General features: G+C 45.4%; 1 protein-coding gene across 11 annotated transcripts in view; it reads left to right on the top strand.

Annotated features, from left to right (window-relative positions):
- The window catches only part of GATA3 (GATA binding protein 3), a 34,817-nt gene extending 9,352 nt beyond the window's left edge, over positions 1–25,465 (top strand). The window contains exons 1-6 of one of the 11 annotated variants that reach the window (XM_078851189.1): positions 660–896; positions 1,452–1,944; positions 4,739–5,275; positions 9,623–9,765; positions 16,319–16,444; positions 22,385–22,523. In XM_078851189.1, coding sequence (XP_078707315.1) covers positions 1,704–1,944; positions 4,739–5,275; positions 9,623–9,765; positions 16,319–16,444; positions 22,385–22,438 — 1,101 coding nt within the window. In that variant the 5' untranslated portion in view covers positions 660–896; positions 1,452–1,703 and the 3' untranslated portion in view covers positions 22,439–22,523. Of the gene's footprint in view, positions 1–659; positions 897–964; positions 1,291–1,451; positions 1,945–4,735; positions 5,276–9,619; positions 9,766–9,839; positions 9,920–16,318; positions 16,445–22,376 lie in introns of those variants that run through there. The other 10 variants (XM_078851188.1, XM_073328814.2, XM_073328812.2 and 7 more) reach the window with 10 other exon arrangements.
- The last annotated feature ends 264 nt before the right edge of the window (positions 25,466–25,729 follow it).

Raw genomic sequence — 25,729 nt, 5'->3', positions numbered from 1 at the left:
CTTGTTATCCCTAGCCTGATTCTTGCTTGCATATTTATACCTGCCGCTGGAAATTTCCACTCCATGCATCCCAGGAAGCGGGTATTCACCCAGGAAAGCTTATGCTCCAACACCTCTGTTAGTCTATAAGGTGCCGCAGGACTCTTTGCCGCTTTGACAAAGAATGTAGAGTTCCCCACCTATCCTTCACCTGCTCTCTGAAACTCTTCCGACAGTGGCCTGAAGTCACCATAGAAAAATATGTCTTGACGGCCGGGTTGTGTCTTCAGTTTCTGTGTCTCTCCGGAACAAAGTAAGTAAGTAAGAGTAGGGCTGGCGCATAGGAATGAAAGAAAATAATAATAATAATTAATAACATAATATAATGAGACACACGTGCCAATTGGATGCGCCCTTAATGCCATTTCTGTGTAATGCGCATTAGAATAGTCTCCCCCTTAAAAAGTGGTGTTAACGCTTTCTCCGCATTTCCAGCCTAACGAGGCGATGCTTTCAAAGACTTTCCGGTCACGGGGGGGGAAGGAATATTGGGGGCGAGGGGGGGACGAAAGTAGAAGGGAGTAAATCTGGGTTGCCGTTTCCTTGTGTTTCGTGCCCTGTCCCCTCCTTATCCCATGACAGGCTCCTCCCACTCCGGGCCGATGACAGTAGAACCTCCTTAAGTTGCGTCTCGCCACAGCTGTCTGTGAGCATTGAGCCGGCTGGCGCCACCCTGCTCCTTTCAGAAAGAATGCCTTCCCTGTAAAAAAAAAAAAAAAAAAAAAAAAAAAAAAGAAAGGGGGGGGGGAGGACAGAGAGAGAGAGAGAGAGAGAGAGAGAGAGAGAGAGCACAATCTGATCTCATCAAGCAGTTTCAACTTCATCTCTCCTGGGTCACATACTCCTTCTCCACCAAGGTTTGTGCTGAATTTCTTTCTTTCTTTCTTTCTTTCTTTCTTTCTTTCTTTCTTTCTTTCTTTCTTTCTTTCTTTCTTTCTTTCTTTCTTTCTTTCTTTCTTTCTTTCTTTCTTTCTTTCTTTCTTTCTTTCGATTGCACAATAATGAATAAAAGCCCTGAAAAACGCTTCGGGCTCTCCGAGGCAGCAGTTTGCACCCGCTTCTAAGCAGGCGCATCGCTGGCGAAACTGACCAAACATTTACCAAAAAAAAAAAGAAAGAAAAGAGAGGAAAAGGGCCGCCGCCGCTGCAGGCGCCCCCAGCAACGCCTGCGCCTGTAACTCTGGGCGATTTCATTCCCCCGCTGCACAGAGATCGAAAGAGAAAGAGAGCGTGTGTGTCCTAGTCGGATAGGTGGGTCGAGTGCTTAGGACAATAGGTGGACTTTCAAAGATCGCTGTTTGTGGAGGGGCTTGTTTTCGCTTGCCTAAAAGTCTGGTGATGAAGCCCAGAAGTGCTCAAACACGTTTCGCTCTCTCTCTCGCTCGTTCCCCCTTTCCTCTCTCTCACTGCAGGTGATCAAAGAAGAGAAACCTCTGCAAAGAGCGGAAGATACTGTTGGGATCTCGCTTCTTAGATTTTTTGTTTGTTTTCCCTACTCTTCTTGTCATCTTTTTGGAATCGCTTATTATTATCATTTTATTTTTATTTTTTTTAAACCCGACAACATCTCTCTGTTATATATCAACCCGCCGCCTACCCTCCCGCGGCAAGTCTGCCCAGTTTGGGGAGGAGGAGGAGAGACAGCCCCGCACCGAGAGAGCGCGATGGAGGTGACTACCGACCAGCCGCGGTGGGTGAGCCACCATCACCCCGCGGTGCTGAATGGGCAGCATCCGGACTCACACCACCCAGGGCTCGGCCATTCCTATATGGATCCAACTCAGTACCCGCTGGCCGAGGAGGTGGATGTACTTTTTAACATCGACGGACAAGGCAATCACGTCCCTTCCTACTATGGCAACTCGGTCCGAGCCACGGTGCAGAGGTACCCGCCGGCCCATCACGGTGAGTTCTCCCCTCCCGGGCCCTGGTGTGGGGCCCCCAGCGAGCTGCGCGCAGGTTGGCAGCGGCCAGGCTTTCGTGCCGGAAACAGGACAGCGTTTGTGTGTATCTTCTTATACACCGCTCATTATAAGCAATAGGAGCAGGCAAGCGGTAGCTGTTAGCAACTAACAAGGGCGCCTTGAAGGAAGCCCAGGAACCTGTAACCTGCGCAAATGTCCTCATGTGGCGTAAAACGCGTGCATGGCCTTTTGGTGTGGGCCTGTGACTAGCTATAGAGTATAGATAAATCCTAAGCAGCCGATGTAATTCCTCCAGCCAACGAATACAGTACAAACCCCAGCCATCGCTGGCAAAACGATGCCACTACTGAATTTCTGAGTTGGCTTGTCCCAAATAAGCGCTAAAGAAAAAAGTACTGGATGCAAATCTTTCCCACCGCCCCAACAAGTAAACTCCAGGGGGATCTGGTTTTCGGTGTTATTTTGCCTTTCCAGAAGAATTCTTTGTAGCATTATCAGTTACTGTTAGGGGAGGGGGGATGGGTGTGTTCACGGCTGGGATGTTAAATTCACCCTTGATGGGAAAATAATAGATTTGATAGGAAAGCCTGGCTTTCTGGTCTTGTGCCACATTATAGTGTGTTTTATACATTATTGTACGTGTACTTATACATCACGTGTTGCGTTATGAACCATCACATACATGTAATTATGTATGTAGCTATATATAATGTGAATGTAATGGGAATTTACTATCTATATCATAATTCAAACACATAGCCTCACACACAGCTATCCCGAGGAGACACATGTACTGTTTTTACGGGGCCTAAATACGTTTCAAGATGAATCTTTTCCTGCCCCCCCTCCCCCGTTTAAAAAAAAGCTATTAAAGCGATTCAGCTCGTAGCGCTGGAGTTTTCTTTCGGATTAAAAGGCAGAGCATAACCTTGTAAACCTGGGAGCGATCCCAGTTGTGGCGCACTCTGCAGGAACCCTAGGTCTGAAATAAATTAGAAAAAAAAACCCACCCTAAAATAAAACAAAATTGAATGGAAAAGGGATGACCGTTTGGGCATCGGCGCTAATCCGGATTCACTGATCAGCGCACAGGACTTCAGCTACTTGTTGAGTGAGCATTGATCGCTGTTCAGTAAATGCATTGTTCCGCTTTTAGACTCTTTAAGATAATTATTGCTAAGGATCAGCAGCTTTTATTCTCTCCCCCTCCCAATTTATCTGCAGAAAGTGGAAATGCGGTCTTTCGGGTGTAGCCCGAATATTATTTACTATGTTACTTCCTGGATAAGATAATGAATGTTGACCCTTCCTGTTCATATAACCCACCTCCCCTTCCTTTAGCACATTGACTTTCAGTATTGTTCACAAATGGCTAACATGATAAGAACCCTGGGACACATGCACAGAGATCATATATATATATATATAGAGAGAGAGAGAGTACATATATCACTCTAGCTAGCGATCTGTGTCTCTAAATATCTGTATCTATTTCGATCTCTGTAGCTTTTTATATTTACAATGATCAGGATAGCTAGCTATAGATTTGAATGCCTCCGTAGACATCAATATATCGTTAGAAATATCACAAGAAGCATAACCTGGCTGCTGTCCTGGGGTTCAATATGTTTTCCGTCCTATTTTTTAAAAAAATAATAATGTAAATTTCATTAAGCGGTTTTTTTTTTGCAATCACATAAAAGGATAAAATGGTCAAAGGAAACTGCAAAAATCCAGAGTAGCAGTCGTGTTAGTCTGTATCCGCAAAAAGAAAAGGAGTTCTTGTGGCACCTTAGAGACTAACCAATTTATTTGAGCATAAGCTTTGGTGAGCTACAGCTCATCTTCCCACTTGTATTTTCCACTGCGTGCATCCGATGAAGTGAGCTGTAGCTCAGGAAAGCTTGTGCTCAAATAAATTGGTTAGTCTCTAAGGTGCCACAAGTCCTCCTTTTCTTTTTGCAAAAATCCAGTGCAATGTTAGGAAGCCTAGCTGTATATTTTAAGATAAGGTTTGAACATATCTAATGTAAAGATCTTTTGAGACCACTGACACTTTGTGTGCGTGTGATATTGTCCTTATAAAGCTGTCTGAGTCAAACACACACAAACCCATGTGTGAAAACAGACTAATGGTGAAAAGAAAAAAGGTTATTAACACATCACTGTCTTCTTCTGGCTCTCTTCTTGTGGACAAAATATCTCCCTGCCTCCTAGTTCATGGTTACTTAAGTGCAGTGAATGAAGAAACCAATAATAGCTCCGAACTAGCCAGAATGGATTCTCCTCGGAGGGTTTGCAGTTTCATGTGGGATCTTCACTGGCGAGGCCTTGTACGATTGATTGGAGAGGGAAATTTACTAAGGGCTTGACAAATCCGAAGACTTGACTCCCGTTTGCCCTCCAGCCAACCACACCTGAGCACCACTCTGGGCCTCGATCCGGCAATAGCTTTTACTTCTAGGCATAGGGCTGATGCCAAAGGGACTAGCCTGGGGGTTACAGTTAAGCCACAGAGTAAGTTTTTGCGGGATCCGGGCCCTACGCTCAGTTTTGCTCAGGCCCGCAGGTTCATAGCTCTTGGTGCCCTGGCTGCTGCCCTTTTCTCTCCTGGTTTGACCCCCGGGAGCAGAGCACTGTGTGGGCTAAGTTTCTTGAGGTTATCACCAGTAGGGCTTAGGTGGGTGACAAGGAGAGCTAGTTTGGGGGTCCTGCATGTGCTGGCCGATCCCGGAGGGAGTGTAACCTGGCCTGCTTCTGTTTTCTCCTAGCAGGGAGCCAGGTGTGTCGCCCACCGCTTCTCCACGGATCTCTCCCTTGGCTGGACGGGAGCAAAGCCCTGGGGAGCCACCACAGCGCGTCTCCTTGGAACCTGAGTCCCTTCTCCAAGACCTCCATCCATCACAGCTCCCCGGGACCCCTCTCCGTCTACCCGCCGGCTTCCTCCTCCACTTTATCCGCCGGCCACTCCAGCCCGCACCTTTTCACCTTCCCTCCGACCCCTCCCAAAGATGTCTCCCCGGATCCCTCCATCTCCACCCCGGGATCCACCGGCTCCAACCGGCAGGACGAGAAGGAATGCATCAAGTACCAGGTGTCCCTGGCGGACACCATGAAGCTGGAGTCCTCTCATTCCCGCAGCAGCATGGCATCGCTAGGCGGGGCCTCCTCTTCCGCTCACCACCCCATCACCACCTACCCGCCCTACGTCCCAGATTATAGCTCTGGACTCTTCCCTCCGAGCAGCCTCCTAGGGGGGTCGCCTACGGGGTTTGGGTGCAAATCGAGACCAAAAGCACGCTCCAGTACAGGTAGGGTTCTTGGGTTATTAACCCCTGGGATAGGGAGGGGAAATTAGGAGAGGTCCTGAACCTACCTGATCAAGGATCAGCCCTGTAGGCAGGCCTACAGACACGCTCCTTCTCTAAAGCTCAGACCCTGGAGAAGGTGCTTTCAATTTTGGGACATATTATATTGGCCTCCCTGCGGGCCAGATCAGCCCCCCCCCCCATCACAAGCAACACTGAGGGGAGTGGGAGTGGGAAGCCATGTGCAACAGGACTTTGTAATAAACCAAAGGGGGGTGTGTGTGTGAAGGGGGGTGGGGGAAAAGGACGTCCCAGCTGCCCTGCCACACAGTCAGGGTAAAGGCTGTAAAAAGTCCCAGCCGAAGTTTGCATCCCCAGATTAATTCTAGGGCAGCGAATCCGCCTACCAGTTTGTCGACATGAATCTTGGGGGATGCCCCGGTCCCAAGGAAGAGAACCTGAAGGAATTGTACCAGTCCCTTTTGCAGCCCCCAATCCACCCCAAAGCTGCTAAAACCAGGGCCTCTGTAACTGGTGTGCTTGAAGCGGCGGGGATAACAGGGGACTTCAGCTTTATTTTTTTCTCCCGGGGAGCTGTCACAGAACCCAGCACCCTCAGGAAATCGACGTGTACCTATCGGTTCAGTGACTTACTGGGCAAAGAGGCAAACAAACCAGCTAGGATTTATCCACCCCCAAGAGCCCGCTTCCCGGTCTCGTCCCCCCAGCCCAGAAGCCAGTTTGCAGCAGCGTTGGGAAAGCATTCTGCAAAGAGAGTTTTGTTTAGGCTGTCCGGCTGGGGGGTCTCACTCCCAAAGATTTCACGAGCTGGACTTTTAAAACCAATATATCCCATGCTCTCTCCCTCTGTGTGCAGCAGGGCACGATTAGTCAAAACTCCCTCCACTCCCCCTTCCGTGGAGGCTGCCTGGCATGAACGCGATCGGTTTTCAGGGTTTTTCCAGGGTGACATTTACTCTGACTGTCTGGGCAGGGACTGTCTCTATTTAGCTGATATGTTCGAGCTAATCCAATTATTTTCAGACTGCTGCACGCGACAGTTGCATTGTTTATCCAACGCCAGGAACTTTAATAGGGTCCGGATGCGGTTAGAAGTGACAAAAAACCCCAGACCTGCATGTTCTGTACATGAAAGCAGACGGGGGTGTGTGTGTGTGTGAGAGAGAGAGAGAGGGAGTGAAACAAAAGAGAGGGAAAGAGAATAGAACAGCAAGAGGAACTTACTAGTGATGTCCAGTGTTAAGGGGAACAAACTGATCAATCAGTGTATCAAGGGGGAAGGAAAACGAATGGACTGTGTGGGGAACCAAGTCCGGGGCATTCTTGTCTTGATTTTAGACAGCCCATGCGCCTCCTGCCTTTTCTGAAAGGCGAGCCCCCAGCCCTAAAACCCGGACCGGCAGGTTAGGAAAGAGGGTGTCCAGTAGATGGTGGAGAGGTGGCGTTTGCAGCAGCAGCCGTGCCCCAAACAGCCTGCCCGGTGTGTGCGCCCGGCCAGGCATTTCCAAAGCTCCCCAAAGTGTTGTTGGCTTGTTTGTTTTTGTTTTCCTGCTGCCACTCTCTGTTACTTCTAGAAAGACAGCTGCGGTCTGCATCACCAAAAGCAGCGCTGGCTTTGTGGTGGGGTTGCCATTTCAACCTCAGCTAGCTGGGAAGCCGGGGAGGTGGGTGGGCAAAGGGACTGGAGGTGTCGCAGGTGAAGGAGGGAGAAACGGCTGCTACCTTTGTGGGGTTTTGCTGTTTGCAAATGCTCTACAACAGGCAGACCAGGCGGCCGCGTTTTGGAAAAACGGTTGAAGTTTGTGGTTAGGGTGCGGATGCCTCTTTCTTTCTTTCTTTCTTTCTTTCTTTCTTTCTTTCTTTCTTTCTTTCTTTCTTTCTTTCTTTCTTTCTTTCTTTCTTTCTTTCTTTCTTTCTTTCTTTCTTTCTTCTTTAATGCACGAATTGTAATGGGCCCCAAAGGCACGGTGCGAATCAAATAAACCGGCAGCATCTCCCCGCTGCGCCAGCGGCCCCCCGACCAGCCTGGCTGCTCAGTGGAGGCTGGGAGTGAGTGTCCTTAGAGCAGCGTGTTAGGGAGGGAGAGGGGAGCTCTTTGCATGGGGCTGTTGCCATGTTTAAGGCTGTCGCGCTGTGGTTCTCGTCACCGGGCTGCCTACACAGAGCGAGCCACCCGCCTGGCTCCCGCAGGCCCCGCTTCCAACCCCCCCCGCAGCGGGGCCTCTCCGCCAGCAAACCGCGGAGCGCAACGGCTGGGACCGGGCATGGGCCCGCGGGCTCGAGCCACGCTCGGATTGTTTGTCTGGAACGTGGCGACAGGGCCCTCGAACGCGGTGTAGCCAGGCACGAGTTAATTCCCCCGGGGCGTGTTAGGTGCGGCTAGATTGGAACAGGAGCGCCCTGGCTGGGGGCTTGCCTGAGCTGAGCTCTCGGTCAGACTCATCCCCTTGCAGTGCATAGGACTAGTCACATATGCAAATGCTATGGGGACCGGCCGCCCTTTTCCGGGGGGCAGAACCCCCTTCACACACACCAAGGGCGGGCTGGCTCCTGCCCCTTTCTGGGTCTGTTGTTCGGATGGCAGGATCGGACCCCTCCTTTATGATGAACCCGAAGCGTTTTCGTTTTGAAATCGAAGGCTTATTAAAGCAGGCCGGGGCTCAGCTCGCAAGCAGCTGGGAGGTTTATAAACCAGCTCTTCTTTTCTTTCAAAGAAGGAAGGGAAATGAATTGTTTCCGTGCGGGAGGATGGGTCCTGTACTGGTAGGGGCTGGGTTGGTTCAACAAAGCACTGTAGCACAAAAACCACTCCTGTGACTGTATCAAGAACCCATATATTTCCTGTTCCCAAATGCCTAAAAGTAAGCTTTGGGCCATAACCCTTCTATGTGCAGCGCTCAGCTTTGATCCTCCTAGTGTTTGCTCCCTGAGCACATTTATTAGTTTGTAGGTGATCATCTTTAACCAAACTAATAAGCATAAGCACCAGGATATTTTATTATTGAAAGCTCTGGGGATGTGCAGCTAGATTTAAAAATGGTTTGCCTGAACCAAAGCCTACTGTTTGTTGTCACAATTTCAGCCTGTCTTTAGCTCGGTGGGGAAAAAGGATGCAATGCAGACTATAGGCCAGGGCAACGGTGAAGGTACTGCCTATTTAGGTTAAACAATTGGCAATAATACAGGATCAAACTTAAAATAGTAGACAGCTGACAACCTCTTTTCCTTCCCCGCTTCAGAAAGAAAGGAATTGGAAAGCAGGTTGATAAGAAGGAGAGAAAACAAAATATTTTAGATCCACAGCACTGGCCGCATATGTGTGTCGCAGAGTCCCTTAAGTATCTCTGTTGGAAGACTTAATTAAAAGCCTCATCAACAGATGAGAGTGACAATGCACCTGTGTGGGTGAGGCACCAAATCTGAGTTTGTTTTCAGTTTGTTTTCCACCAGTGGAGTGAAATACTCTCCCTGTTAATTGAATACACCAGAAATCGACCAAATCTCTCCCTTCGCTGAACCGGTTGCTGATGCTTTTGCTTTGCTGCCTGACTTAATAGAAAACACAGCCCTCTAGGAACTCTTCATAGGCAGCGCAAGGGCTGGGCTAGGGCTTTCATTCAGGCTTTAAAGATCGATTGGTGGTGTCAAGCCAAATCGATGCGATTTGGCTGGTGCCCTAACTCATTGGACGATACCAAAGACTTCTGACCTGCCCGCTGAGGCAAGGGAGTTAGGAATTCTATGGAGCCTTTATTCAGAGTAGCACTTTGCGGGCAGGACTAGCTTCATTAACTTCAATGGAACCACTCCCTAAGTAAGGGCTACTACTGTGAGTAAGGGTTCCAGGCTGGGCCCCCTGTGGCTTGATCGCCTGTGGATATTAGTGTGTGTCCTTACGGGTGGGAGAAGCAGTCCCATGTAACTCATTGCAGCTGGTGCTAGCCAGTCCTGCAGGATCAGGCCGCAATGTATTTCCCTTGCTAACTGTAATGCTCTCTGCGCAGGCTTGTGTACAGTTTCCCGCAGCTCAGAGGAAACGAGCCAGGGGCTGAGCCTGCCTCCACTGATGGGGAGGGTGGGGAAGGATCGGGCCCCTAAAGCTTTGGGGTTGTAGTTTGTTTGGGCAGCAGAACGACAACGTGTGTGTGAACTAATGACCAAGCAGCCCTGCCCACGAGCTGGCTTTGCAGAGGGCTTGGGGGGAAGGCGACGCTTGGGGGAGAGGGGGCTGAGCCAGATCGAAGGCCTTTCACACTTGTCCCCCGCCCCTCCCCCGCCCTCCCCCTTTGCTTTCCATAAGTGAACTGTGTGCCCTCTTGTTTCCAGAAGGCAGGGAGTGTGTAAATTGTGGCGCTACCTCAACCCCCCTGTGGAGGAGAGATGGCACCGGGCATTATCTGTGTAACGCCTGTGGACTCTATCACAAAATGAACGGGCAGAACCGGCCCCTGATTAAGCCCAAGAGAAGGCTGGTAAGTCCCCCCTTTCCAGAGCGTCGAGCCAGACAGCACTAACTTTCTGTCGTTGTTGTGCTTGATTTCCTCAGCCCAGGATGGCGAGCTTTCTGCAGGGAAAGGGCAGGAGAGCCCACAGACATGTCAGTCTGTACTGAAGAGGGGTTTTAAAGTACGAGCTATAGAGAGACTCTCAGCCCATCCCCCACATTACACTGTGCCTGCCAAGTTACGTACCTTTTTTTTTTTTTTTTTTTTAAATATTTGTGCCTTTACAAATCTCTATCTGTAGGAATTACTTTAAGGGAAGCTGAATTTCTTACAAGGGTCTTGGGTGGGGAAGAGCGGCTGGAGGGGAAGTGTGGCAGAGCACAAGGTCTGAGAGGCCTCACCTTGAAAGAGGGAGATTTTGAAACCCGTTTTTTTTTTTTTTTTTTTAAATTTGAAACCGTCATGGGGGGCGGGCGGGGGGAATTTGTGCGTTTCTTTCTCCTCCACCCACGTGGGATTACAGGGACAGCTGGGTTTTAAAGGAACACAGGGACTTATCCTTTCCTTCCCTCCCTTTCTGACCTCAAAAGAGTGTCCAAGTTTATTTATTGCGGTATTTAGGATGGAGCATGTCCCTCACTATGGTCAGTTTACGCTGATTGGACAAGAGATCGCCTTGGTAATTGGCCCTGATAGATCATAGATTCATAGAGTCTAAGGTCAGAGGGGACCACAGTGATCATCTAGTCTGACCTCCTGGAAAACACAGGCCAGTGAACATCCCCAAAAGAAGTCCCGGGGCAAATCTTATAGAAAAAACATCCGCTCTTGATTTAAAAATTGTCAGTGATGGAGAATCCACCACAAGAATTAGGCCCCAATCCTGCAAAAAACTGCACCCAGGCTTAAATTTGGGCCCCATCCTCCAGCACCCTTGCATAGTCATTTGCATCAGTGCAATGTAGGTGTAAAATGCTACTGTTCCGGTCCGGTAGGAGGTTTACACCCACGGGTGTAAATGAGGATGCAGGGTATAGGGCAGTAGCATATCAGAACCTGTGAGTAATCACATTGGAGTGAATGGTGTGTGTAAAGTTAAGCATGTACCTCAGCCCCCTCAGAGGAACACCTAAATAAATGCCTCATTACACTAAATAATGGTTTCAGGTTTTGTAACTGTAATACACATCCTATGTTTAGCATCCCCAATGATCTATTTGTGAATTTCCCATGGAGCCACAAGAAGTCTGGAAGGCATGGCTAATGTACTTAGCAAATAATCATGCAAGCAACAAGGGGTTGGGGGTGGGGGGTAAGTGGGACAAAATTATGTTCCCTCCCTGAGAAGTGAGTGCATGTTTAGAATAAAGGAACATTTAGTCTCATTATTATTATTAAAAATGCTGACAGTATGCTGGCTGCTGTTCAAAACACAGAGGAAAGTGTGATTCCTGCCCCATGGTACTTAACAACAGAGTTAACAGACAGAATAATATAACTCCCCTTAAAGCCCACATCCTGCAAATCATGCTTAACTTTATGCACAGTAAGTAAGCCAATAGGTCTTTTCAGGGCATGTGCGTAGTTTTGCTCAAGTGACTAGTCCCATTGATTCCAGTGGGATTACTCACATGAGTAGAGATATGCATGCACCTAAGACCCCAGCCCTGCAAATGCTAAGGCCTTGTCTACACTTACCGGGGGTTCGATGTGCGGCGATCGATGCATCGGGGTCAATTTAGAAGGTCTAGTGAAGACCTGCTAAATCGACCGCAGATCGCTCTCCCGTCGACTCCGGTACTCCACCTGAACGAGAAATGCAAGGGGAGTCGACGGGAGAGCGTCTCCAGTCGACATCGTGTAGGGTGGACCCCGCGGTGAGTAGATCTAAGTATGTCGACTTCAGCTACTTTACTCACAGAGCTGAAGTTGCGTAACTTAGCTCGATCTCCCCCCCCCCCCCAGCCCCCGTAGTGTAGACAAGGCCTGAGGCGCTTGCTTAACTTTATGCCTGTGACTCGTCCCATTGCAGTGAATAGGACTATTCACATATGCAACTGCTATGTGTTTTTTGGGATCAAGTTCTACATGGCCAGAGGAAAGATAACACTGCAAGGAGAAATGCAGTTGTCTTCGACTGGACATGTAGGTTTGGAGACAGAGGGGTAAGTTCCCCGGTCCGTCCTCCTCTCGCTGTCAAACGCTGCACAGTACGGGCAATAGTGCACCACTACTTCCAATGAACTTTTCCCTTAAAAGAAACTGTTGGTCCAACTTAGCGGAGTCTCACCCCTCCTGCCCTTATTAGAAAAAGGGAAAAACTTTCCAGGGAGGGAAGTGCTTGTGGGCTTTTGATTCTGGGAAGCTCTAGCCTCCACGCCCCTCCCCCTCTCCATTCCCCTGTCTTAAACACACACACATTTTTCTGTCTTTATTATTTTTTTTTTCTTTCTCTCTTCATGTGTAAAGCTAACTTCCTAGGAAAAAGCTGCCGGATATCTGAGCACTGGAGATAGCTCATAAACAACAGCTCTGCTTCCACAACCCAAACACTAAGGAGTTTGAATGTATTAGAAGGAGAAGGGGGTTGAAAAGACCCAAAACAAACCCCCAGGCAGCTGAAAGGTGTTCTCTCAAAGCAAGTGTGATTGCACCATCAAAGAATGCTCTGAATCACCCCAAACCTGCACTTACAAATATATATTTGGGGTGCAGGGAAGGCGTTACTTCATTTTAAGGGCACAACACAGGATATATCCTGTGTTGTGCCCTTAAAATGAAGTAACGCCTTCCCCGCACCCCTCCAAAAAAGAAAAAGTCCCTGCAGTTTGAACACGGTCTGTACTAACTGGTGACATATAAATGTTAGATTTCTAGATTTTTGCCTTTCCCTTTTCTATATAAATTGAACAAAGCAAGCGCTCTGCCTCCATTTGATACCACATTGCTTTTGCCAAATTTCCCCAAGAAGGCAGATGTCAACAGAGCTGTGACTTATATTTGCATTTAGTTATGTATTAAAAACTGGCATCTGTGTCTCAACTTGATCTGTTCTAACTTTCAAAAGGAGAGTGAGAGAGACAGCCTGGGTGTGTGGTTAAGGCACAGGATCTAGGATGTATTTCTCTCTCTCCCGCAAGCTTCCTGTATGACCTTGGGCTAGTTTCAGAGGGTCTGATCTACAGCCCATTGAAGCCAAAGATAGGACACCCCCACCCAGCTCTGACTAAAATCAATGCAGACTTCATTTATAAGAGTTGGATCAGACTAATAACCCGTGGGGGTCGTAGCGCCTAAAAACAGATCTCCTTAGTTTGAGGGTAGCTGAGAAGCTTGATTCACTAGAGAATGGAAAAGCGCTTTGAGATCCTCCACCAGAAGAGGCTCTGTAAGCGCAAAGTATTGTTGTTGTGCATTATGCCAGGGAGGATTTGTATCTGCAGGACATTACATGGTAATCTCACACTCCAGTTGTAATATGTACAATTAATTTTGGGCTTCCTCATTTCCATTGAAATCAGTGGGAGTTTTCTCATTGACATCAACGGGAGTAGGAGAAGACCCTTACTTCTATTGTTTTTTACTGTTTCTTTTCAGAAAGTGATAATTGTGCAAGAATAATGCTTTTTTTTTTGCCCTTAAATTACATTTATCATGAGGATTTTTGTGTCAAGTGGAATGACTGATTGTGAATATCAGTGGCACAGGGCACAAAACCGCAAAATGTCTCCAAGGGAGACGTTTCCTCTTGCGTGGGCTGAGTCAAATATCACTGGTTTTAGAAATCCCCAGAGGCCCAATACTTCACGCCTGACGTGGGTAAAACTCCCACTGAAAGCCTAGAGCCTGGTGCTGCTCCTGCTCCACTCATGGAACGGCCATTGGAGTGAATGAGAAACGAACCTATGCAGAAACTGAAGCATCAGTTTTCGACTCTGATCCTACAAATGTTGACACACACGCTTAACTTGAATTGATTTCAGTGGGGTTCCTCATATGCTTGAAGTTAAGCTAGTTTCCGTATCTGCAGGACTGAGGCTTTAGATTTGCCCGAGAGAGGACTGCAGGATCAGAAATCAACACATGTACACACACACTTTTCCCTTTACCTAGCAAGTATGTGTCTGCCGTTCATATTTTTGTAAATCTGAGTAGACTCGCTTCAGAACATGCAGACCCCTATCATAATTTTTTAAACAATTTGGAGTGTTAACATTTAACTTCTTTGCAATTTTTGCATTGAAAAATCCGTTATGATGGGCTAAAAAGAATTGCCAAATTTAGAAAATAATCCTAGGCCTTGTCTATGCTTACTGGGGGTTCGACACACCGCAATCCATGCATCGGTGGTTGATTTAGCGAGTCTAGTGAAGGCCTGCTAAATCGACCACGGATCGCTCTCCTGTCGACTCCTGTACTCCACCTGAATGACGTCTCCAGTCGACATTGCGTAGGGTGGACCCCGCGGTGACTAGATCTAAGTACATCGACTTCAGCTATGTTATTCACGTAGCTGAAGTTGCGTAACTTAGATCAATCTCCCCCCTTTAGAGTACACAAGATCCTAGACTGCAACTGATTGTTTACTTCACATGTTACGTAACATACTACTACTCTGCATGGGCTCCCCCGTTTAAAGTGTGCCAGTCAGATCTTTTAATTAATCTTCGTTTTCCTTAATGAGATCAGAACAAAACTACCCTTTCCTTCATCATGATCACTAGCCGTATTTGCATCCCACCTTGGCTTCACTCTTTTTTTTTATTTTGGTGGCCTGGACTAGGCAGAAAATGTAGTGTTTGCAGGTTAGTTTTAGCACATTTAGAGCCCAATCCACAGCCCACTGAAGCCAACTGGAATCTTTTCAGTGTTTTGGGATGAGGTCCTTAGAGCTTGATTCTTTAGTCTGTGGGAGTTTCCATTGAGCAAAATCTAGGTTCAGGACCTCAAGACTCCTTGAAGTTAATAGGACCAGGATTTCACCCACAGTGTTTTTCCAGTTATAGCCCATCACATGCAGACTAACAGTTAAAACCAAATTCAATGGCTTGAACTACAGACAAATTGCTGCACATCTTGCCTACTTTGTATACACAACTAGGAGCTGATCATTGCACTGCTTACATACCCTAAACTCCCATTGACCCAGATCGTGGCAGCCCCTTTGTATTCGATCATGGTGAGTGTTCTAAGCAGGTTATTATGTGTGTATGTATTTACTTTATATTTCACACTTCTTTTGTCTAAATAATGAAAATCCTTACCAACCAATAAACAAAGGACATGTAATGCCCAATAAAACAGCCCACTCCCCCCTGGCTTCGACTCCCCACACTACATTTAATTATTATTTAAGTTGTAACATGACCTACCTAAAGCCAGGAAATTCACAGTTAAAGTGAACACTACCCCTAATGTCCACGTTTGTGTTTTAGATTTGTTGTACAGCGTCCAGAGACTTAGTGGTTTTTGAATGTTGTACGTGCTGCAATAGGCAGCTGGAGTGGGTAGTGGGGTAAATGGTTAGATTAGTGGCACAAAGAAGAGAATTAAACCTCAGTTCCTCAAGGTGCTGAGCGGTGCCTAGCTCCAGCAAAGCACTTAAGCACACGCTTAACTTTCAGTTCATGAGCAGTCCCTTTGAAGTCAATGAATAGGTGTGGAATCAGAGCCCAATAACCATTTAATGTTCATGAGGGGCAGACAGGACTTTGGCTTTAAAGATCTTATTTGAAAGCCTAACACATGACAAAGTGCAAGGAGCTCAGTTTATCCATCACAGACGGATAGAGTGGAGTAAAACTGTAAAAGTTGTGAGTGTTAATGATAACATATGTATAAAAGAGGGAGTACATTCCCAACTGTACTGCTAAATTCTTATTTTACTGGTAATGAAAATGGTTCTTTTTTCCCCCTTTTCTTATATGGCTTCTATAAAACCGTGAAGTCTTATTTCAGATCTATAAATACTCAAATAAACTGAAAGGTTTGGCTTAAAATGATGTGATTGATAAGTCAGCTGCTGCCACCCTTAGCTGCAATATTAGTTACAAGCTGGGGCCTGTGCATCAATGTGAGTGAAGTCTACAGGACTGAGCCTTATTTGGGGTCTGATCCTGCTTTCTTTGCACATCCAAAATGCCCAGTGATGTCCGAGTTTTGAATATGCTTTAGGGCCTGATCCAATACCCACTGAAGTCAATGCAAGACTTTCCGTTGACTTCAGTGGTTGTTAGTTTGGGCCCTAAATGCAGAATCAGACCCATGGGCGCCTGAAAGTTTTAAAATGGGAAAGCCTGATGGCATTTAAGTAATGTATTCCCCTCTGAAACATGATCTGCCAGAGCTGCTGGTTTGGATGGTTTCTTCCGGAGGTTTGGCACTTACCTTAGGCCTCCGGTGCCATTCCTATATAATTTGGGATGAATGCATCTTGGGGATTTTCAGAATTACTATTTGTTCTCACAAGCCATTTAGCAATGTGCAGTAGTTTTGTCCAGTTTCTGTTTGTTGGCTCAGTGGTTTTGCTGATTGAATCTTTTTAATATGGGCGCTTTTTTTTCCTCCCACCCTACCTCAGTCTGCAGCAAGACGGGCGGGCACATCCTGTGCAAACTGTCAGACCACCACCACCACTCTGTGGAGGAGAAATGCCAATGGCGATCCCGTCTGTAATGCCTGTGGGCTCTATTACAAGCTGCACAATGTAAGTGTAACTGTAACTCTCGTAAGGAAGCTTCTGTTTCAGCCACGTAATTCTCCCGAACTTAAAGGGCCCCAATCCTGAGAGCTTCTGAACACCCACGTATCCCTTTGGGACCTGGCGGGATCAGACCGCGGGCCAGAATGAGGAAATGCTCCCCGTCCCCTTAATGATTTTGATTAAAACAGAATTGATGTAATAAAACCTGGTTTGAAGCGTTATAAGACAGGACCACAGATCAGTAACGATATAGCTTTACCATGTGCAAGCCAAGAAAGGAGGAGTTTATCCACAGAGAGTGATATTATCTACTTTGTGTTGGACTCTGCACCCTGGAAAAGACAACGTGCCATGTTGCAAACTGATACGCTTTAGATGCTAAGGCCGGTTCCTTGAGAAAATATGAGCTCCGGAAAAAAATAACACACCAGCCATTATTTCTTTTGCCCCTCCTTGCTTCATTCTCCCCAACCGCCCCCACTCAAAAAGGTAGCTGTAATTGCCAGGGATGGCACACGCAATTCCTAAAATGAAGAGGATTTGATTTAGTTAGTGGGATGAAGAGTCTGCTAAACCTGTGCTGTGAATTTTAAAGCACTACTTGTGAAAGGGAAGGGAAGGGGAAATGAAATGAAATGTCTGGTAGATTTAATCTAATAGCTCCATGCAAAGCCAGCTGACCTAAACCAGTGACACATGCCCTAAGGAAAGAGCTAAAGGGAACTGGAAAGAGTTATACCAATTATTATTATTATTATTATTTATTATTATTATTATTAATAATAATAATAATAGACTCTTAAGAGTCACACTGTTACATTCATTCCATACATGGCATAATAATCATAATGATAATTAATAATAACAACATAAGAAAGAGGGCAAAGGCTTACAATTGCTTTGCTTTGATGTCACTTTTTTTGGCGTGGTTGTTTGCTTTATGTTTCATTTAGAAACACTGAGCTGGGCCATCAGTTCCATTTCATCTTCACGCTGTTTTGTCTCTAGGGATGAGAGAACCAGTTTGGGTAAAATAAAAAGTGACCAAAATCTTTGCCCAAGCCTAGCCATGCATCCCTTATTGAGTACGGAACAACATTTGGTTAACTTTCCCCATTAGTTTTCATTTTCGGTCACAAGGAGTGAACTAAGGGCACCACCCTCTTCCTATTGAAGTCACTGAAAAAGAGGCTATTGCCTCCAATGGCAGCTGGCTCCAGAAATCTGGAGTGAAAGCACTGAACTGTCCCATGGTATTTCCAGTCCAAGAGGGACCAGAAAGTAGCAGGGATCTCAGGAAAGAACTTGTTCTTGCAAAATTTCCAGTTCTGTCCCGTGTATCTGAACACTCGGGTTCCTATCCAAACCTGTCTGGCTTTTGCAGGTTCACCCACCCATTCATTTTTTTATGACTATGTATCCTGTGTGTTGTGGACCTGATCCAGACCCCTTCCCTCCCCCAGATCCAAATTTTGGGGAAGTCCAGATTCAGCTGTGAAATTTGTGACATGGGGCACACCGCTCATGCCGAGCAGATTAGAACCACTTTCACATTCTTTAAAAAATATCTTCAGCTGGTGACAACAACCCAGGTGGTGGGTGTAGTACATGGGCCAGATTCTGATACTCAAGTCGAGTGGCATCTTGCTCTGAGTGGATCCATTAGCTTAAATGGGACCGCTGGTGGAGTAAGATACTGATCAGCAAGAATTTCAAAATCTGGCCCTTAATGAATAAGATCCTCTTTCCTAGTGGATGATGTCCAGTTGCAGCTCTGTCTTTAGCCCTGATGGGAGAGGGAAGGTAGCAACTCCCAGCACTGCTTTTCACTTGAAAATACCACCTCCCCTCCAGATCTAAAGATCTTTGACTGCGAGGTGGAAGATCAAGGTTTTATTTATTAACACCTTTCTCCTGCCCAGTCAATGTAAGAGCCTCTGACTGCAAAGTCCCTAGCCTGTTGTAGAGGTTAGGGAGATAGGCAAATACCAACAAAGAAAACAAACCAGAAGGAACATAGCTGGGAGAAGGCAGGCTGTGAAAGCAGATACCTGGGAGTGTGGAGAGGGAGAGGGCAGGAAGGCAGCATCCCGTGTGGTGACTGGTTTCCATGATGTGCTTTAAAGCATTGGGAGTTTTGTTGAGTCGCCTTCATGTGGAGGCCACTTCCTTTGCTGTCTTTCCGGGAGGCAGGATCAATAAGATTGTGTTAACTGTCTTGTGAATAGCATCAGACTAATCCTTCAGTCAATGCTTTGCTACCAAGGGGGCCGGTTATGGCAGGTGGACAGGCTTCCTCTAGAGGCCAATATATTTACAAGAAAGCGTAGAGATCCTCAGGTGCTGAAAAGGGACATCACTGAAGTTGATGGAGGAACACCAGTTTACACAGGCCATGTGCATTTTCTAGTGAGCAGTGGGACAGAAGTCTGTACGTCTCTGGGTCTCGTCAGATAAGTCCATTCTTAACTGGTGCTAAGAGTCTCTAGTAAGCTGTGGTGATCAACAGCAATTTAAGGCCTCCTGTCCCTCCAAAGAAGCATTCAACATCTTTTAGTATGGGCACTGTGAGGAATAGTCACTGAATATAATGGATCAAATATATGAAATACGTTTTTGATTGTTCTTGCATTTTCGTGTTTTTATTAATGAGTTTTATTCAAACCTTTAAACGGTTATGTCTTTTTAGAGCCCACTCCTGCAACTGATCTGTAGGGAAAACTCCCAGTGAGACCAATTCTATGGCTGAAATGACAGCAGGGCTGGGTTCTGGCTAATACAGCAAGGGAATAATATTGTCACTATTCCCTGACCCTCCCTGTTATGTTAATCTATTTTTAGTATTCCACTAGATTCCTGCCGGTAAAGCAAACCCAGTTGCCTGGAGGATATTAGTAATAATAGTCTTGGGACTCATTCCTGCTTCTATTGAAGTCACTGTCAAGTGTCCTTTTGATTTTAATAGGACCCATTAACAATCGTATTAATAATGACTAATATTTCACATTTATAGGGCGCCTTCTAGGATCCTCAAGTGCTTTCTCAGATACAGGGACTCCTGGCGACTAATTGAACATTATAATGACTAAATCTGCTGCAGACACAGAGCACCATTGAGGTCAATGGCAAAAATCCCGCTGTCTTTAGTCCGAGCAAGATCAGACCTATAATATATAAGACTACCCAGAGGCGATGCTGGGGGGGTGGGGAGGGGAGGTGAGCGTGCAGAGTCGCTTTCCCCCCTCCCCCCCAGATTTGCTGCTTGGCTTGTACTGAGCATGCTCACACAGACTGAGCATGCTCAGTAACAGTGCTGAAGCCGGCTGCCCACAGTTTGCCCCCCCACTATCGGCAGGCACGGGTCATCTCTGACTATCCCATCTAGTTGATGTGTTGAATTTGGGGCTTTTGAGGCTGATCTTGCTGCATTGAACTTACATGCAATATTCCCTAGAAGTAGGATCAGGCCCGATTGACTTCAAAGGGAGTGGAGGATGCTCAGCACCTTGCATCTCACAGGATCGGGCTCACAACGCTCAAGTGTGCACCCTTTGAAATGTGTGAGCTGCCACTGACTTCAATAGGTGCAAGTTCTGACCCTTATTTTGCAATAGCTGGAAGCTACAGGGCAGCGGAGCGGTGTGTCCCAAGAACAGTATAGTCTGTATGCTGCATACAGTAAAGCAGAGAATGTATTTCCTTGCAGGATTGCCCATAATTAATGGAATCCATCTGAAATGAATGATTTTCATATACAAGTGTGTGGCCCATTTCTATTATGATTCTACTCTAAATAATCTCTTATTTAGCATGGGTTTAGCATTTTTACTGCAGAGATAATTTTGCCGAAAAGGGAGCCGTGTCTTAACCTCTGGACCGCATGTTTATGTGCAGTGGAAACAGAAAAGATCCCTGGGTTCAGTTCCTATGGCGAGCTTTTAATTATACTGTGACTACATTTTAAAGTCAGTGGAAAACCAAAATCTCTTTTTATCCTGCCCTTGGGATCACACCAAAATTCAGCCTCAGGTCTCCCCTGCCAGATCACCATGGGCACCTGTGTATAACACTTGCACCCGGCGCATACTGCATGTGATCTTGCTGTGCGGAACTCACGAGCACTCACTCTGCTCGGAGAAATGGGGCCACATAATCCCCCACCCAGTGCTGGTGGAAGGTGCAGAATTGACCACCCTGACGGCAGTGGTCTGTGTAGCTACCGAACACGCATGGTGTGGTCAGGAATGGTGCAAACTGTCCCCAATACCCTTCAAACTGGAGTGTCCTTAGAACTAACTCGGTAGCTCACGTTCTGGGCTCGTTCAGTCCCAGGCCTCTCCATTTTCAATTGGCAGCCTCATTAGCAATCTAATGGGAATACTTCTCTGCTAGGAACTGGGGTGACACCACTGACTCATTTAAAATAGGCCATCAAATAGACTTGGATGATAGCAACTTTTGATTACTACTGGCCTGGGCTGGATTTGAGCCAGAATTCCACGGGTGAAAAGCTTCATCTCTCAGGGGTTCCAGTCCTCTGAGTTACAAAAGGCAATTGAGAAGCAGGCTGGTCTTGTAGTTAAAGGTGCTAGACTGGGACCCATGAAAGCTGGGTCTTTTTCCTGGCTTTTCCATAGGCTTCCTGTCTGATCTGGCTTCAGATCCCCCTCTAGAGAATGGAGATAATACTTGCCCTACCTGAGTAGGCTATTGCATACATTAATTAATAACTCATATGCTATGGTGGAGAGCACCATGCAATAGCCTACAAACAAGAAGGTAAATTTTCCTGTAGTCATAAATAATGGTCACAATGGTGCAGGAATGATGTTTTTACACTTTTATTTATCATCATTTACTAGAGATGAGAGAATAATTTGCAGGGGATAATTTATCAGATATATTTAGCCTCTTTCCCCACTTGCACGATATCTACCAGCTTATTGTGATTCCCTCAAATATATTGTTAATACTAATATTCAAAATGATCTGGTTAATATTTTGGCGAACTCTCTGGATGGAGCATAGTTTGCTGTGGGTGAAATTCATCCCTGTGCAGAGAAGTCAGCAAAAGGCCTTTGCATCACTTAAGTCCCAGCTAAGCCCTTAAGCCGTAAGTGGGACTTAAGTGGGACATGTGTCTGATACTGGCCTCTGAATACAGATGAATTTCAGCCTGTGAGAATTAGATATTCAGCATTTCCTACCTGAGCTTAGTTGTGGTTGGTTCGATAAGTCACATGGTATTGATTCTCTTCCCTGATTGGATGTGTGAATTTCGCTGCTGGTGCAAATATTCATGCATGAGAATGTAATGTTTGGGTTTTCTGCAAATATTTGTGTGTGTGCATTTTAAATTTGCTTCCTGCCAGTACAACTCAGAGCAAGCAAATGTCTGCAGAAAAGGAACACACACAAAAAGGACTAACCATGTCCAAAGCAAATTTATTAAAAAAAAAATACCAATAATACTTTTTGCTCACGTTTTGCAGTATTTTTCCAGTTCTATGATGGTGACAAGAGTATTTTGGGTCCTTTGCAGATGAGACTGAGATTTAACTATTTCACTGGGTATTAGCTTTAATGATTTTAAACTTGCCTTAACGAGAGGCCTTGAGGGTTGAGATAGTGCCTTTAAGGAATATATGAGCTGATATTCACTAGCTTGTTTTGCAGATGCACTCCAGTTACCTAGTGTCCTGGAACATGGTAACCTAACCCTTTTGGTCACTGGAAGTTACATACATTAGTCTGGGCAACCATGAAAACCTACCAGCTTTTTTTTCCACATGCTCCCAAAAGACTCGTTCGGATCTGGAATTTGGTTGGCCGTTTCCAAGGTCTTAATGATGTGTTGGTGATGAGTTCCACGGTGATCTGGGGAGGAGGGACAGCAGCAAAAAAGACAATAAAAAAATAATTGATTTTTGTTTAGATTAACAGACCCCTGACTATGAAGAAAGAAGGAATTCAGACCAGAAACCGAAAAATGTCTAGCAAATCCAAAAAGTGCAAAAAGGTCCACGACAGCCTGGAAGATTTCCCCAAGAGCAGTTCCTTTAACCCCGCCGCCCTCTCCAGACACATGTCCTCCATCAGCCACATTTCACCTTTTAGTCATTCTAGCCACATGCTGACTACGCCGACACCGATGCACCCGCCATCCAGCCTCTCTTTCGGACCTCATCATCCTTCCAGCATGGTCACTGCCATGGGTTAGAGACAGACTCCCCTGCTGAATGCTTACGGTCTCAAAATGAGATTTACTTTATATACTTGCATTTTTGCAGGCGTGCAGTTATCCATTTGAAGCCCGAAACAAATGGATAAAAATAATAAAAAAAAAAGTTATTTGAAGGCATAAAAGAAAAAAAAAAGGAAAAAAAAGTGATGTTTGCCACTTTTTAAAGGAACTCACTATGGTGTCTGTATTCTCAACCTCTGAATCTGGACTCCATCTGTGAATAAGCCATTCAGACTCATATTCCCTATTTAACAGGGTCTCTAGTGCTGTGAAAAAAAAAAGCTGAACATTGCATATAACTTATATTGTAAGGAATACTGTACATTTGAGGAAGACTTTATTGCATCTGGGTAAGCTGTAAAGACAGGCATGAAGGACTCAGAGGAAATTTTTTTTAATGGCGGATGGGGAGGAGAATAAAAATGCCGACTGAGAAGAACCAGGTCTAATGAACGAATGGACAAACCGCCAGTCGTGTCTTCTCTCTCTCTCTCTCTCTCTCTCTGGCTGGCTCAAGTTGTTTGATGCATTAAGTAATTAACTAACTAAAAGCTGTAGGCAGATCATTCATTCAAGGCACTGGGCCTTTTACAGAGGAAGTAATAATGGTTTTGGGGCAATCAGTGTTAACATACAGATATTGCCAGCGAGGGTTTTCAGATAGCCATTCTTCAGGCCTATATGCATTGTGAACAAGTTCCTGTAATTGTTGTTTGTATGTATAATTCAAAGCACCAAATTAAGAAAGATGTAGATTTATTTCATCCTATTATACAGACTGAATGGTTGTATAAATTTATTTACTGCTAGTGTTAAGACCTGTTTTTTTTTTTTTTTGGTTTTGTTTTTCATATTTTTTCCCTCTTTTTTTTTTTTTGGAGAATAAACTAGATTAAATTCTGTTGACTTACAGGCGTTTTGTGCTTGGCGGTGTGTGGAGGGGGGATTCTTTTCATTTTTGTTTTGATGATATTTATTAAATAGCTTTCCTGGGTATGGGCGACGTGTATCTTTTTCAGCTCCTTTCGACGGCCAGTGCAATGTTTGCGGTGGTTTAAAAATAAAATAAAATAAATGAAGTGCATGTTAGTGTGACCCACTGTTCAGTGTCTGTTACAGATCCCCTCATTTGCAAAGCATCTGAATCTGCTGCAGCTCCCAGCTAGGTGAATCATTCCTTTCACTCGTGCTCTAGAAGCTTATGCTGCCGAGATTGCAGGTTCAAGCCCCTGTGCTAACCATGATAACAAATGTACAGTTAGGAATTTAGTGGGGAGGTTTTCAAAGATACCACTAGCAGAGAGGTACCTAACTCTGCTTTTAGGCCTTTAAAAAAAAAGGCCTCGAGACCTTTGGAAAGAATCCTGTATGGTGATAAACTTTCCTCATGTTTTGTACTGGTGATTGCTGCCCTAAACCACCTCTTTATGCAGTGAGACATTTTTTACAGTCTAAAGTCCAGATCCTAGAATGAGCTCTATGCGAACGGAGCCTGCTGAACCTAGAGAAGTGGATGGAGCTTACTGCAGAAGCAGGAATCTAACAGCATATAAAGGATGATGATGAAATCTATATTTCCAACCCTTAGCCACTGTTCCTTCTAAGCTGTGCACACATGGCAAAACACCACGCGCACAAAAATTTGCACAGAAGCACAACAATTTGCACAGAAGAAATTTTTTGCGCACACGGCCTGTCAAAAAGTAGAGGGTATGTTGCCTGTAGCCATCAGAAATCATGGGCCAGGCCCCCCAAATTCAGGAGATTAACTTTAAAATATTGAGATTTAAAATAAATCACTACATTTGGGGAGTCTTTTAACTTGCTTTCTGGTGTTTGTCTTTAGGGTTCACGTTTTCCTAGTGTTTCTCCACAGTCATGGGGGCAAGAAACTTTAAAAAGAAAGTTGAAATTCTTACATAATTACATGACTCCAGGAAGTGGGGCTTTTAAGAAAAGCACCGAACATCATGAGTCTTGTGAGACAATCACAAGGGTTGGCAACACTGTCAGGCTTGTTGACCTCATAGTTGTCATTAAACAAAAATAATATTCAACTCTCAACAAAGATGACCTACAAAGTAATTATTATGCTCTGAGGGTGGCAACATCTGAGGCCAATGAAACAGCTGAATTCCTTTTACCTACAGAATGGAGGCCCCCATCTCACAGCCACTTACGTGAATACTGCTTACTCATTCAAGTAGTCCCATTGGGCCAAAATGTGCTCTCAGTGATACTAGTCTGAAAGATTTATGCCAATTTACATGAGATCAGAATTAAACCCATTGGGCTTGCTTCATCTTTGCTCTGAATTGTGTGTAGCCATTTACTCCAATGCAAAGTGGCTATAAAATACCATTCTGATCTGGTAATAGTTCATGCATGTGTTGCACGGGTACATGACTATACAAGGTACAGGGCAATGGGTGCAAGTTCATTGACTGCAATAGGCCTACTCACATGAGTAGGAATTTCTCATGTGAGCAAAGCATTGCAGGATTGGGCCCATGGTTCCTGCTGGTAACTTTCAAGATGAAAATAAAGTGGGCCAAAGAAGACTTTGATTTGTTGTTTTGTCTTTGCTTCAGCTTCTTCCTCCCCTTGCTTCCAAATAAATATAGCCAAAATAAGACTACATCACAAATGAGGAATTAACGGGATGTATATGGCACATACAGTATCAATTTTGTAACACTGGCTGGTTCCCTTTTTATGCTGTTGATAAAGATGTGTAAACATAAAATCAAAACAAATCTATGTTAATCACCTGCTTTCTCAATGAATATTTAAAACATAAAGACTAAATGTTGAAATAAAATGAGTGGAGGATTACTGTGATGCAAATAGAGATCTCATTGACTCCTAATTAATCATCTGCTAACGATAAAGCTAGTCTCAATTAGTCTGACTAATCAAAGGAAGTCATCATCTTTGGTGATATTAAGCTTGAGTTTTTTTGCCTTTTAAAAAATTCTTAACACTTCCACCTTTCCCTCCTTTGACTCATCAATGGATTGTAGGTAAAGACTAAAGTATTGATT

Source organism: Lepidochelys kempii, chromosome 1, assembly GCF_965140285.1.
Source record: "Lepidochelys kempii isolate rLepKem1 chromosome 1, rLepKem1.hap1, whole genome shotgun sequence".
In the NCBI taxonomy this organism is placed as follows: domain Eukaryota; kingdom Metazoa; phylum Chordata; order Testudines; family Cheloniidae; genus Lepidochelys; species Lepidochelys kempii.
The sequence above is the reverse complement of the archived record's forward strand: the minus strand, read 5'-3'. Positions and strand labels throughout refer to the sequence as shown.